Below are 14,313 nucleotides of genomic sequence, written 5' to 3' on the forward strand. Positions count from 1 at the left end.
GTTAGCTGGTTACGTATTGATGCTATTGTGTTCGGTGGATTGTGTCAGGTACTGCAAAGCACGAATGAATGTTGGGCTTGAGGCAGCCAAATAAGCTTATCTCCCTAGGTGCACATCATCATTGTACATCAGGCTTGAGGGATCAGAAGTTGCAGATCCTGGGTGTTAGTTTTACTACTGAATTGCTTTCTTCTGCCTGCCCTAAGCCTGTTGCACGGCTTAATATGTGAGCTTGGGAAGCTATTGCTGCATGAAAATGTAGCAGGAGCATCTCACACCGATTCTGCCTCCGCTGCACGCCCTTTTTCCAAAGTACACCTTTATGCGAGTTTACTTCAGCTTGCTAAAAGAGAAGGAATAGCTAGCTAGCTTTTGCTGATACCAAACCTTTGCTTTCTTTTCTTTCGTACTTTGCAATTTTTCAGGGTCTGCAGCTTTCCCCAGCTGTGTGCTCTGAAGGTAACCCAATGCCATAAGGCTATGTTAGCTCATCAGTAAGCAAAGAAAACTCCTCTCCTCTGAGAGAGGGAAAAGAAAACAAGCCAAAAATTACCTGCGCTGAAGCCAGCCCTCAACTTATTTTCACTGGACTTCTTTGTAAAAGGGGTTGCTGTGTGAGGTACTAAAGTCTTTACTCTCCCTAGCCTTAAGCCTAAACCATATTAATCAGCTTCAGCCTTTTACAGCTTCTCCTGGGATGCTTCTAGGAAAGGGTGAGTTTGGTGGGGAGTATAAAGGCGCATAGGGATGGGGACCAGGTGAAGAGCCTGCCTATGGCATGTTATGCGTTGTGGGAAAGGAAGTTAAATGTTGGTATGAGAACGTTTGCTCTGCTGGGGAGGTGCTGCTGGTTTCGCTTTGGAGGAAAGATTAGGAAACTGCAGTGCGCTGCAAGAAGCTGTTTTCTCTCCTGACAAACTGTCATAACCTTCTCTCTGGGACTACCAGAAGACCATAGTTATGTGGCCTGTGTTGTTCCTGCTCTTAAGTGGTTCTAAAATCAGCTTATCTTGTTCTTCTAATAGATTTGTGCAGGTGATAGTATATGCAGTTGTGTTTTGTAGTCAATTAAACTAGATACTCCCTCTTTAATGTAGGAAGGCACAGTTTCTTTTTAACCTTCAGGAATGGATGGAGAATTAAGTAAATGAGCCCTTCTTACTTCTGTAATTAAGCTAATCGTTAACTTCACAGAATTAGAATCACATTCGGGGGAAAGCTCTTCAGAAAGTCTCCATCACTTCTTTCCACCTTTCTAAAACTGCAAACATGGCTTGCTTGCCTATCAGGCAAGAAAGTAAGATCCTACTCGAGTGTCAGTGTTGCAGTAATGAAACAGGGCTGCAGTCTGATGCTCAATTCACATACTTAGCAGATGTTTTTGAAAGAAGTTTATGGGAATCTTATTTTTTAAGATAATATTGCACTGATTAAGTTGGCATTGTATTTGAAGAGATTTAGGAGCTGTAATAAAAATGGAAAATAATATTTATGTGGCCTACGGATGTATATATGTATGTTTAACTGACACTTTCAGTAAATGTGCATAACCTGTCCTGCTACTCTAATCAGTGTTAAGATTTGCACTAAAATCTACACCAAAATATATGTGCAATTATGCATGTCCTAAAAATCAGCACCAAGTGATATCAGCCTGCGTGTCAATAAAATAAACATTCTTGTTTTTTAATAAGGTCATGATAAGAATGTATTTACTAAATCAATCAGCATTATGTCCAAGCAATTTAATTATGTACCCTTTTTTAATTAGAAACAAGGATAGAGACTAGTGACTTGTGTGAACAGCAAGATTTATTTTTAGTCTGTCTTTGCTAGTGCAACATTTAAAACATGCCATAAAAATCATTGTTTCATTACATTATTCCAGTGCCAGTATGATCAAAGTAAGTGGTTCGTATAAAAAGACAAAAAGAAAAGTTATTTTAAGAAACCTGATCAATATATACAAATTTCAGGTGTAGTAAATAATAGCAATGGGAGGAACCTTCAGGGAAGCTAGTCTGTTTTATAACATCAGGAATACCACATATCCCTAGAGTGTTTACTGGAGTAAAGAATTCTTGTCTTTATTAAGAATTCATTCATTAGGTTCCCTTATTTTGTTATCCCAGCCTCTGCAACCATTTCAGAAAAAGCACCTTTCTGTTGTAACAAATTATGTGGTGTATCAAATTCTAGAATTCTTCCTGCGTCCAGAACAAGCACTCTACAATGCAAAAGTAGAAAAATTATGAGAGAGGAAAAATGAGCTGTTCAACCATCTTTTCCAGTCCTACTACAGGTATCTGTTAATTGGAACTCTGATTTAGAAGAAATCTCTCTGCATTAGGTAATTCATCTGTTCCTAAAGCTAGGAATTTCTACATTTAAAAAACCTTTTGAAAATGGATTTTTTGCTCAGTTCGTGAAAATTCTGTAGTGTAGTCTATTTATTCTAGTAAGTTACATGGTTTTAGTGTACCTTAGGGGGGGAAAGGTTAAATTCCTTCTGTGATTAGAAGAGAGAAACAAAACACAGATTAGCAGTACTTAACATCAATGCACAGGTCTTTCATGATACCTTGGATTGTATGGGTACAAAGCCACTGAGGTAAAAAAGTGTTAGGGCTGTCAAATTTAGTAGGTCTGAAAACCAATGTGTTTAAAGGAAGCCACACGTTTTTAAAATGGTCTATCAAAACTTACCTCTCTGAATCCATGATTGTATGTAACCTGTGGGCTATAGTTAGTATTGTGCAGTTGTAAAACTCTCTTCTGATGGTGGATTGCACCAAGTTATCCGTTTCCGTATCAACAGAAGCTGTCGCCTCATCTAAGACCAGGATTTTTGTCTTTCGTAGCAAAACACGGGCAAGACAGACCAGCTGCCTCTGCCCAACACTGTTAAAAATACATTTGAGAAGGTCAGGTTAGGCACTTTGAGGAAGACGAGAACAACTTTTTCCTCACTACTAAATCTCAGGCATTTGAGTTGATTTAAAGTTGAAACTAGGATGGAGTGTATCATCTGTTCTGTCTTCATTAACCACACTTTATACATTAAAAAGATGGGTGAAATATGTTCACCTCATTTTGGAAGTTTTTTTATTTTTTTTTCATGCTCAGCATACCAATAATAGTTAACGTGTGACTTTTAAAAACAATGTATACTTGCAAAACTTCGTAGCATAAATCTGGTCTTGCCCTCAACTTCTATATTCACGTTATAACGGGGACTCTGAATAAGCCGGACTGATAGCTAAACCACTTCTTAAATAAGGGATGCTCAAGGTAAGAGTTTTGATACTCTTATGAATGTTTACTTTGGTGTATGCCTCCTAGAAACTGCTTCCTGAAAATGATCTGTCCTAAAAATTCAAGTTAATATTCAGTATAGTCTGCTATACTTAAACTCTTATGATTACTATTACAATTTTCTTACACTGTTAAATTCTGGTCTGCCCCTTTGCTGCTGAAAGCTTCAGTGTGTCAGTATGCGTGTCTCCTAGAGTTTAGAGTCCATCTATGTCAAGTGTCTCCTTCCCCGCATATCTGCGGTCATATTGCTCTAGAAGGAAAAACTGAGTTGCTTTGCTTAAGCAAATAAGGCAAAGGAACAAGCTCTTTGGAGCTTTGCCTTCTTTCCAGTTGTTTGTATGGCAACACTTTTCTATCCAAGTATTGTCAGCTGGTGCATGAATGCCTCTCACACACTTGCCCACCACTTAGGCACTTGAGCCCAGAGCGGACCACTTCCCTAGCCACCCACATAGGTCTGGCCATAGGACATTGCACAGCTGTCATCAGCTGGCCACCTCAAAGAAACTCTTACTACCAGAATACTTCTACTTAGAATGAAGGGAGGAGTGTCATTTTTATACTGGTATTTTCTGAAGCAAATTGTCCTGAAGTAAGACATAGTTTTACACTGTCAGGAAATAGTGCAAGAGAACTTGCTTGTTGGTATACCTGAGGTTTTCACCACCTTCTGAAATCTCATGAAGGAGTTTCTTTGGGAGCGACTGAACAAAATCTTTTAAGTTGCACAGTTCCAGTGCCTCCCACAGTTCGAGGTCGGAATGTTTTTCAAGTGGATCCAAATTTGACTGCAATGTCCCAGAAAACAAGACGGGATCCTAAATAAGAGCAAAATTTGAGTACACAATTCCAACACAGACCTAAAGAAATCTGTCATAAATCCTTACGTTAACTTGGGGAACTGGAACAAATCACTTTGGAAATGGAGCTTTGCAAGAGAAATTGTAGTATTTTGAAGCTGGTGGATGAAAAGATGAAATCACATGGGGGTCTGAACATGCTCTGTTCTTTATCAGTGTGAAAAGCGGACAGCAAAAGATTTCTCATACATATTTATTTTGTGCTACCAGTTCAAGGGCTGACTGGAGATCTGCCCAACATCTAGTAGCTGAGACAACATAGGAAAATAGTAGTATTGGCAAGTTTATGAAGCTGGATACTGGATACTACATTCATGAGCACTATTAAGAAAAATTAGAAGGCTACGATTTTAAGTCAAATTTTCTTCATTTCCTATGGGAAAGGTAACATTCAACAATGAGAACTAGACCAGTTATTGTATAAATGTTTATTCAATGAGCATCACTTGCTTCTGTTTACTGAATAGAGTAAGGAATGTCTGGAAAAGTACATGTAGACTAGTAAATGCCCAGCTGGGGCACAAATGAGGATATGAGTCACCTCCAGCACTTCCCGACTAGTGAAAGCTTGTGTCTACTGTCTTAATCATGTTTGAACACCTTTGTGTGTACATATAAAACATTTTTTCTTAAGAAGATGAATTTAAAACGTCTCTGCTCGGCAACATATGAACACCTGCACACATTATAAACATAAGTGCTATTTTCAGAGGCAGTGAACAGACATCTTGACAAAAGGCAGTAAGAGTGGGTTGTAACCCAATGTGTAGACTGTAAAGGGCTAGTAATGTCTGCTAGCAAGTTACATGCAAGAGGAACAGTGATAATTTTAAGATAGTCAGGTGACTAAAAACAACTAAGTTACAATGGTGTGAGATCTTGTGCACATTCTTAATTTAATTTTCATGTTCCTTGCATTAGATCATCATAAAGGTAACCTGCTAATCTATACTTTATTATGATTGTTCAAAATTGTATGAGATGTATTTGATTATACTACAGAATCTGAACAAGTATGTGCACACTGAAAGTTCTAGCATCTAGCCTTGACTTTTTTTCTGTCCCAGACTTTCCTCTTCATCTAGTTCCACTCTCCTTGCCTACCCAGTTTCACACTCTGGACTCCATCTACTCGTCATAAGCTCTAGTCTCCATTTTTCCACCCTTCCAGTTCTGGTTTCCTTATCTGTTCCCAGCTTGCTGGTTGACTCAGCTTTTCTGTACCTGCTCTCAGTTTAGTTGCCTTGATCTGGATCCAATATACACCATTCACAGTAAGTCACACCTGCAACTGCAGTTGAGGAAAAACTGTGTAGCTTACAACTGCTGCACATGTTGTGCAAATTCTTAGATCATTAGCTGATTAAAGAAAAATGTTACTATTGAGCTTGTGTGAATTGCTGTATTTTGCAGTCTTGCAGCATAACTAAATTCAGGTTAATATTCTCATTTCTGACCCAAAAGTTATACCATGACAACCGTAAATTTATCCTTCCCTTCAGCATATAAATTTCTCAAAGGAAGAGCATCCAAGAATTTGGAGAGATAAAGTACTTTTTTTCCTAATCAGCTCATTCTGTGAAACACCCAAACTCTTTTGGTTTAAATATGCTTCCCCTAGCCTCCTCTCCCTGCACAGTCTATGGTAGAGGCACAGGAAATACATTGACAGGGTAAAAAGTTCAGAAAAGTTAAAAGAAAACAGAACTTCCTATGGAAAGAGTCATATAAACTTAATGCAAGTTACATCAACATCACCCATACAGATACATTTGTAGTAATGGCACTCGGAGAACATGTGAAAAGTCTCTCCAGGTGACCATTAAATTTGTGTTCTAGATTTTATTTTCTATTAGGGTATTTCAAAAGTAAGTAAGTCAGATTAGCAGTGTAACAAGAATCCTAATGATATGTGAACTGATCTTAGTTTTCTGCCCTGTTCTGAAGTAAGCAGGGACAACTCCGCATGACAGACCATAATGGATTAACTTAAATACGTATACATGACTCATGTAATCTATTCATCACTTTATTCCCTAAATTCTTCAGAGACTCATATAGTTATTTTTAAATATCTTTGCCTCCAGGTAAGACTTGAAAACACCATATGTAGCTATACACCTACAGATTCTGGAAAACACATGAGTGAGTTAGTTATTACAGTTAAGACTCTAAAACTAAACCTGGCCTAATAAGACCTAATGTCACACTTGTGGTCTCACCTGTTTCAAGGCTTCTTCCACATTAATGCCAACACACAGATGTGACTTTTTCAGGATAGCATTATGCCAGCAGTAGTTAGGATTTAGTCTAATCAAAAAGCTGAGACTCAAATATTTAGTTCTAAAACCTGATAGGCCAGTACAGAATCTGTTTTCAAAGATCAGTAAAATACTATTTGAGTTTTATGCCCCTGCCTCTTGGCAATCTTTGGACTCATAATTTCTCACAAAACATTAAATGTCTCGCGTCAGTCAACTGCATAATAGCTATCTCTAAAAACAGATCTCACCTGTGGAATAATGTTAAGATTTCCACGTAGGTCATGGAGTCCAATAGTGGATATATCAATTCCATCAATAATTATTTTGCCTCCAGATCCTTCTAGAACTCTAAACAAGCAATTTGTGAGTGTTGATTTACCAGCTCCTGTTCTTCCAACGATTCCAACCTGGAATAGAAACATTTCTGATAAAGACTATAACATCCTATACTATGTGTTGTACATGAAAAATGATTTGTAAGTTCAGTTTCAACTTTCAGTTCAAAACTTTTTTTTAACCGACATGCAATATTGTAGGTGGATAAAACTATGTTAAAAAACTTGGTATATAGGACTGTTTAAAACTCACTTTTGGGCCACTTGGCTCAGAATCACAGTTCTCCCTCAGAAGCTGTACAGCCTATGCCTGGTTCAGAGGGAGACCCTTCTTTTTCCCCTTTCTTTTGTCTAGCACTCTTGAGCTCAAACCAATGACTCCCAACAAGGTCTCATGCTGTGTTCCTTGATCCCAAACCCAAAGCTGATTAGCACTAATCTGGCAGCATATTTCTCTAAATAAATATTCAACACAATGGACAACAAGTTGAGTTTCAAATTTGAATCCTTCTTAAAACTGCTAAATTCAGTTGGAAAAATCTAATCAGGAATGTGAATATCCACTCTTCTGAGAGGAAAGTGCTCCTCAGAAGCATCACCTTAGGATCACATGGTCTAAAGGTCACCTTTTCATACAGGCACTAAAGCAGCATGGAACTGAGACCAGTCCACATTTCCCCCTATCTAACACTATTAGGCTGCCACTCTCTAACACTAACACTGCTGAGATGCCATTCTCATGAATAGCTTCACCTCTGCAGCCACTAAGGCTCAGAAAAAGATCTACAATTTAGTTTCAGCCTCATCTTAAAACATGCAGTAGCTTGGCATAAACAAATACAGCAGACTTTTTTCCATTTTGTTCTTAAAAATGACTTGGCTGTATCAGCTCAGTGTGAGGCATTTGATCTATCACAGGATTGGACAATCAGTCTAAAGTACTAACTGGAATTTAAAGGCAGTCATTATAAATCTGTCTAACCATGGGGTCAGTATAAATTGGTGGAGCTTTACTGAAAGACCAAAAGGTATAAGCTGGCTGTGAACTAGCAAAAAGACTTCCAACTATTAGTGCAGAGAAGGTCAGGAATACTACTACAGTTAGAGTACTACAAGCAAAAAGACATTAGCGTCTGACGAGGTCAAGAAAGACAAGTTTGTATGATATGGGTACCTTTGATACTAAGGGACAGCATTCTGACTCAAGTGATCCCTTCCATTCTTATGATTCTACATCAATGGACCTAAGTCACTCCATAGCAGTTAGCCATCTGGTCTCTTGTAATGGCAAATGTAGGCTCTGCTTTTTCCAGCCACTACGTGACTAATTCTAAAATAGCAGTTTAGAGAGCTTATGAAGCTGTATTTACACTCAGAAAGAATTTTTTGAATTTTGATCGCCTTAATTATTACATAGTGAAAATTCTAAAAAGCATTTCTGGTAACACCTTTCCCCTACGCATTTTTTTCCAACTAACTGAAAGTTAAGTAAACATTTATCTCAGATTCAAAGAGATTCTTCCCCAGTCAGTGTGTGTGGGGAAATAAAACATTATGCCAGTTTCTTACAGTGAGTAGAAGAAAATACTTTTCCTCTTCCCATTTGTCTTTCTTTAATGTCTCCTCCACTTAACATTTTCCCTGTTCAACATAATCTTGCTATATATAGTATTGGAGTCTTCTCATATGGAATCTTTTTGAAGTAGAAAGTGGAGGAATAGAAGTTTGTATGTCTGATTTATTTCTTATTATATACAATACCTTCTCTTTACTCCGTGTCTGGAAAGAGACATTGTTCAGGGCTAAACCAAGATCTTTTCTGTACTGAGCCTTGTAGTTAATAAACTCTACTATGCCTCTCTCGGGCCAGCCCATGGGTGGCCTTTTCGACATAATCCAGGGTTCCTGGAATTAAAACCATTGATGTTTCAGTACATGACAGTAAACGTGTTACAAGTCAACTAAAAACACTGGGAAAATGATATGCAACTCTAAAAATCCAAGTAGGTTAGAATAATTCCAATGCAATATAAGGGAGGAAGAAGTCAATTATTTTAATGGACACTGGATGGCAATAACATTCAAACTGATTCCCCCCGCCTCAGAAATGAACATCATATGTATTCATTTTGAAAGTCAGCTGAGTTTAACTGGATCGCTGCTAATGGTCTGGTATCTGTTCAGTCGATTCACAGGCCTGGAACTGAATGTTATCAGATGCCTAACCTCCCAGACATTTAAAATGCACAATTTACAAGAAACTTTTTTTTTCCCCAAAAAAAGTAGAGAAGGAGACAACAGAAAGATGTGAACAAAGGTAAAGAAACAGGAAAAACTGGAAAAGGGTAGAAGAGAACGAAGAGAAAGAAAAGGGATATGTTTGAGACAGACCAAGGCTCTTGGTCTCTCTACTTGATACAGGCTCTACGCTCAGAAAAGCACAATAACCAAGGCCAATTGCTTTGAAAGAAATGTCTCTCCAGCCATTAGATTAGTAATAGTGAGGGGTCTGGCAGGCCTCTCTTCCCTGTCTTCCCCCCCTTAAAATGTTCCTCTTGATTGCATGTATCCAAGAGAGTTTATCTGAGCTGTGGCTAGCTTAGTCTCATTACAAAAGTGACTGCTAAGAAGGATGCCAAGAAATGTATTTGTCAGAACAGAAGCAAAACTGCAAGTACAATAAATATATTTAAGAAGCTACACATTATTCTCATGTAAAAATTTTGAGAAAGTATGCAATAGCAAATTATAACCTGCTATTACTGCTTGCCAATATTAAATTCAATATACATTAGTAATTTTCTATGCATGCAAATTAAATATTTTATTTACCTTCTCAGAAAGAATGCTCACCTCTTTATCCATTTTTGCGTATTCACAAACTCTTTCAATTGAAACTGCATTGGTCTCAATTTCACATGCTTTACGCACCCAAAAATTTAGACTCTGAATTATCTGGGGGAAAAAAAATGCATTGTAGAATGTAAAAAATTGACTCTACTAGAATAGAGAATAGTGAATTTCAAAACTTACCTTGAATTTAATCAATTCATAAGGCTGGATGCTTAACTGAGGAAGCCAAAAAGTATACAGAAAATTATGGCCTGCCAAATGAACTATCATTTAGGAATCAGTGATCTCAATGTTGCTCTGAGCACTTCTTGTCTCCTGTCAAGACAGCCCAATGGCTATTGTACTTTTCACCAGTGTAACACCTCCAGAGATCTGAAAACATTTCAGGATCAACATAAAGTGCCCTGTAATTGTACAATATGTTGAAAGGAAGGTCATATATGGCCCATCTTGTGGATACATTATTGTACTATTCCCTAAAGTAAGTTAGCAATGCAGAACAAAGAATCTAGAACACAGATATTAATCTGGTCTATTATGTCTGCCAAAATTTTTGTTTTCAAGAATTGAAAATGCTTCTGCAGACAGAAGTGGTATCACCTCAGTATAATGGAGTAGTAACAGTTTTGTGGTTAAATATTCACACTTCAAAAGGAAAAAAGTGAGCCAGAAGAATTCTTAAGAGTCAACTGTTTTGAGATGCCATAGGTAACCAACCAAAGAATGGTGTCAATTTGACATAAAACAGAGGAAGGTGAAAAATCCTGCAGTACCTGTGACTGCCATCACTGAATATTTGGTGATATAAAGGAGATTGTTCCGTCTCTGAATAATGAAAAATGGAACTCTTGTGAGTTGGAGGAGATGTGGATATGCCACTACTATTGCCTGGCAAATTTTGTTTCAAATTTTTATTAGTTAGTATATGCCAGTGATGTTTGTTAAGCACATACCATAGTGGGAATCTGCCCACCACTAGGCTCCTAAGATTAAAGAAACTTTGGATGCTTACTTTTTGTGTATATAATATTTAAGCCTATTTTAATTAGCTGTTCACCAGTAAATCTTACCTTATTATAGGACACCTTCCAACTGTGGCTCTCACATATTACTTTTACAGGCATGATGCCAAAGTAAATGACTCTAGTAAACTTTTAAGTAAGCATTCCCACACAGCATTAGGTAAGTTAGTTAGCAAGAACAAGAAATCAAATATGAATGACATTTGAACATGCTCAAACTTCTTTCCTATTACTGATTTAATAAAACACTTAAAAGTAAACCACACATAGTTGGATTAACCTTATTTTAAGCATGTTTTAATAAGTATTCTTTCATTTAAATTCAGAAGTGGATAAATAACTATTAAGCTTCCTGGAATTAATGGAATTCAAAGAAAAATTCTGTTCTGCCCATGAGATTCAATTTCACTGATGTCACTGATGTACATGTTCATCTACTCAACTTTGTCATTTGCATTCTTCCCTTTTCATATCTAACAGAGTAGGAACACCAAAACTATACCATTACTTACATTTAGAGCATACGATATGGATAAACCCACTGTAGAAGAATTCACTGTATTTCCAGCCAGTACTACAAACAGTGCAGCAAAGAACACCATTAAACTGCCTAGAAATTCAAGCCTGACAGATAGCCACCTGTAGTAAATCAAGACAGGGAAAAAAGTGAATTATCTACAGAATTTTTTATGGTATATAAACAAATAGTGAATATAAAGACTCTTTGAGATCAGTCTCTCAACCTGCTTTACAAAATGAGAATTACCATTCCTATTTTACTGAGGGATTGGGGAAGGAATATGACAGATATAAAGTAATCTGTGAACTACTAGCACAGCTGGGGAAAAAAAAGCAGGTCTTTTGAATCCTGCCCAGTCTGCCTTTCATTAGTCACACTGCTTTCCTACTCTTCCTACCTTAAAAAGATTCAGGTATATGAATGAAAATCAGAATGGAAAATCCCCTCTTCACTAACCTCTGCCTGTAACTGCATGTGATTCAATGTACTGCATGACAAAGCAGGAAGGGGAAATGCACTTATTTCCTCAGACCTGGGATTTAACTTTCAAGACATATCTATACTGTCGGTACAGACACCAAGGTACTTCCACATGACCTACTGAAATACAAATTAGACTTGTCATAAATTTGTAAGAGGAACTGTTAGTTGAAATGTAGTACAGCCCATGTCCAGGAACTAGCTGTACACCTTTATTTTTTCGGAAATGTTCTCATCCTAGGCAGCGCATGCACATTTTCCATAAATTTGCTAGTCTCTGGTATGCAAAAAATTCATCCTAATGCTTAAACATAATCTATGCATTCATTACGAAGAGTGATGGATAAATTGCTCTTGTCCTTTCTTCTCTTTCTCAGTGGGTTTAATCTGACTGAAACTAAACACTTAGCTGTGGAATTGTATAGAAAGGCCACAGTCAGAGATGCAGAACTGCTGTAAAGTACCTGTTTGAGATGATGTTATTGTAGAAGTAAATCAAGTTCTCATACACCACATCATTATTTTTTCTAATGAATCTTTCCTGGTGGCCAAATGCTCGAATTGTTGATCCCCCTAAGAGAGTCTCACTGAAGTGGGAGATCACAGGAGAATGTGATGCTCCAGCTAGTCGTCGAATCTGCCGTGAACTCGCTATGTAGTAGCGCTAATAAAACAATACAGAAGAGAGAGACAGGTTTTAAGTTGCTAAAGTTTCTTTTATGTTGTTTTAAACACTTGCAACATTTTTTCCATTTTTTTAAACCTCTAAGTTATTCTTGTAAATTTTGAATATGAAAAAGTTGGAAGTATCTACAAAGAAAAGAAGTTATTTACAGACAACACAGAAAAAAGTCTGTTTTGGGAATAGTAACATTGCAATGCTGACATAACCGCAATATAGTGATTTAGGTAAATTACTGCCAAAGCTGAAATAAGAGAAAATTATTTCCAGCTCTATAGGATGTGCCATATCACCGGAGGTATGTAACAACCAAACAAAATTTTGTAAGCTTTTAAATCAGAATGCTCTGTTTCTTACTCAGGTGAAAAATCAGCTTTTATTTCTTTATGTAATGATGCCTGTATTTAAACTCCTTAACAAAGACTGAATCCACACACTCTTTTCCTTCATCTATGATCTTATTTTATTCCAGACTCCCTTAATCACAGACCATACTCTGAACAACAAGAAACAGGACTGCAGCCATTAGTCTTTCTCAAACACTCTTTTGGTTTCTCAGTAACGTAGCTGACACTCCAAACAATAAATAGCACAGATAAGTTAGGCATCATTTTATTTTTACATTTTTACACATGCTGTTTCAGGGTTACTCTTCAGCTTTTAACTTTATGCCCCACTTTTGTCAGATAACTTCATCAAATTTGTTGGTGGGATCTGTATCAATACTCTATCTTCCAAAGAAAAAGGAAAATATAAAGAAAAGAATGTAAGTTTTTAAAAGTTCCCAAACATTACAAAGAATACTCAAGAAGTGTTCTAATTTCCTTTTAAGAAGCCAGAAGATCTTTTCTGAAAAAAAATTCAGGTGTGTTCTGTATGTTTTTCAGAATAAGGAGTAATTTATACTTGTACCCTTGACTGTTTTGCACATTTCATGCACATATATCTAGAAATCTTTATAAAAGCTTAATGAACTTACTTGGATAGTAAAATACAAGTATCCCAGCGGAATAACTACTACTACAAATAGCGGCGAGGCAGATGTGATAACTAGAATGGTTCCAATAACATCTAGTGTACAATTTAACCAAGTTCGTAAGTAGTAATGAAAACGGACGTCCACTACAAATAAGTCCTGTAACAATGCACAAAAGAATCAATATTTTGAGTAAATTTCACTAAAGACTTCAAGGAAGCATCATTTAAAAATGGAATCAGACTAAAATATCTTCAATAACAGTTACTGGAGGAAAAAAACCCAATGACATCCTAATGAAGTGTATTAATAGATCTTTGTTATTGCCTAATACTGGAATAGATACAATAGCTTTAAATGACATAGTATGTCAAAAAATTGACTCAGGGTGTGGTGAAGACAAAAAGAAATCGATATTATTTAGTTTACAGAAAGCATATTAAACTGAAAAGCAGACTGGGAGTTCAGCTCTTATCTCTTCTTTGTGCTTTTGTTAATGATTCAGAAATGTACTGAAATACTATTAATCCCTTATGGTACACTATAAAGTTTTCTCAAACCCAGCTTATAATATATTGCAACCAAAGAATAGAGACTTGACTCAGAAGTCAAACCTAAATCAACTAATCTTCCAGTGTATGACATAACAACCCTTGAATCTATTTCAGAGAATACAGCTATCATCAATTACTGTATTTGAAATGGTCTGTAATGCAGTGCAACAGTCTACTTACGATGATAACGGAAAGTACTGAAGTCAGTTAATAACACCCATTTGTGTGTTAAAGATTCCAATTAAAGTCAAAACACCACAAAATAGAAAATAACATTCACTGCAAGTCTGTATACCCCTAAGAACTTGAATTTGATATATTATCTGTTTTTGGCAATAACATTTGATTGTGATATGCAATAAAACATCAATAAGCAATATAAATAAATAAATAAATAAATAAGTAAAAACAGATCAGGTTTAGCTCTGGTAAACTTGTCATACTGCAGA

At 36.7% G+C, this 14,313-nt stretch overlaps 1 protein-coding gene across 1 annotated transcript in view; it reads right to left on the reverse strand.

Moving 5' to 3' along the window:
- Nucleotides 1-1,803: 1,803 nt before the first annotated feature.
- The window catches only part of LOC106489410 (multidrug resistance-associated protein 1-like), a 37,582-nt gene continuing 25,072 nt past the window's right edge, over nt 1,804-14,313 (reverse strand). The window contains exons 20-28 of the mRNA XM_067299780.1: nt 13,314-13,469; nt 12,117-12,316; nt 11,165-11,291; nt 9,631-9,732; nt 8,539-8,682; nt 6,691-6,849; nt 3,970-4,136; nt 2,707-2,901; nt 1,804-2,227 (exon numbers count right to left, since the gene is read on the reverse strand). Of these exons, the coding sequence (XP_067155881.1) occupies nt 2,116-2,227; nt 2,707-2,901; nt 3,970-4,136; nt 6,691-6,849; nt 8,539-8,682; nt 9,631-9,732; nt 11,165-11,291; nt 12,117-12,316; nt 13,314-13,469 (1,362 nt within the window). The 3' untranslated portion in view covers nt 1,804-2,115. The remainder of the gene's footprint in view (nt 2,228-2,706; nt 2,902-3,969; nt 4,137-6,690; nt 6,850-8,538; nt 8,683-9,630; nt 9,733-11,164; nt 11,292-12,116; nt 12,317-13,313; nt 13,470-14,313) is intronic.

Source organism: Apteryx mantelli, chromosome 1, assembly GCF_036417845.1.
Source record: "Apteryx mantelli isolate bAptMan1 chromosome 1, bAptMan1.hap1, whole genome shotgun sequence".
NCBI classification, from domain to species: domain Eukaryota; kingdom Metazoa; phylum Chordata; class Aves; order Apterygiformes; family Apterygidae; genus Apteryx; species Apteryx mantelli.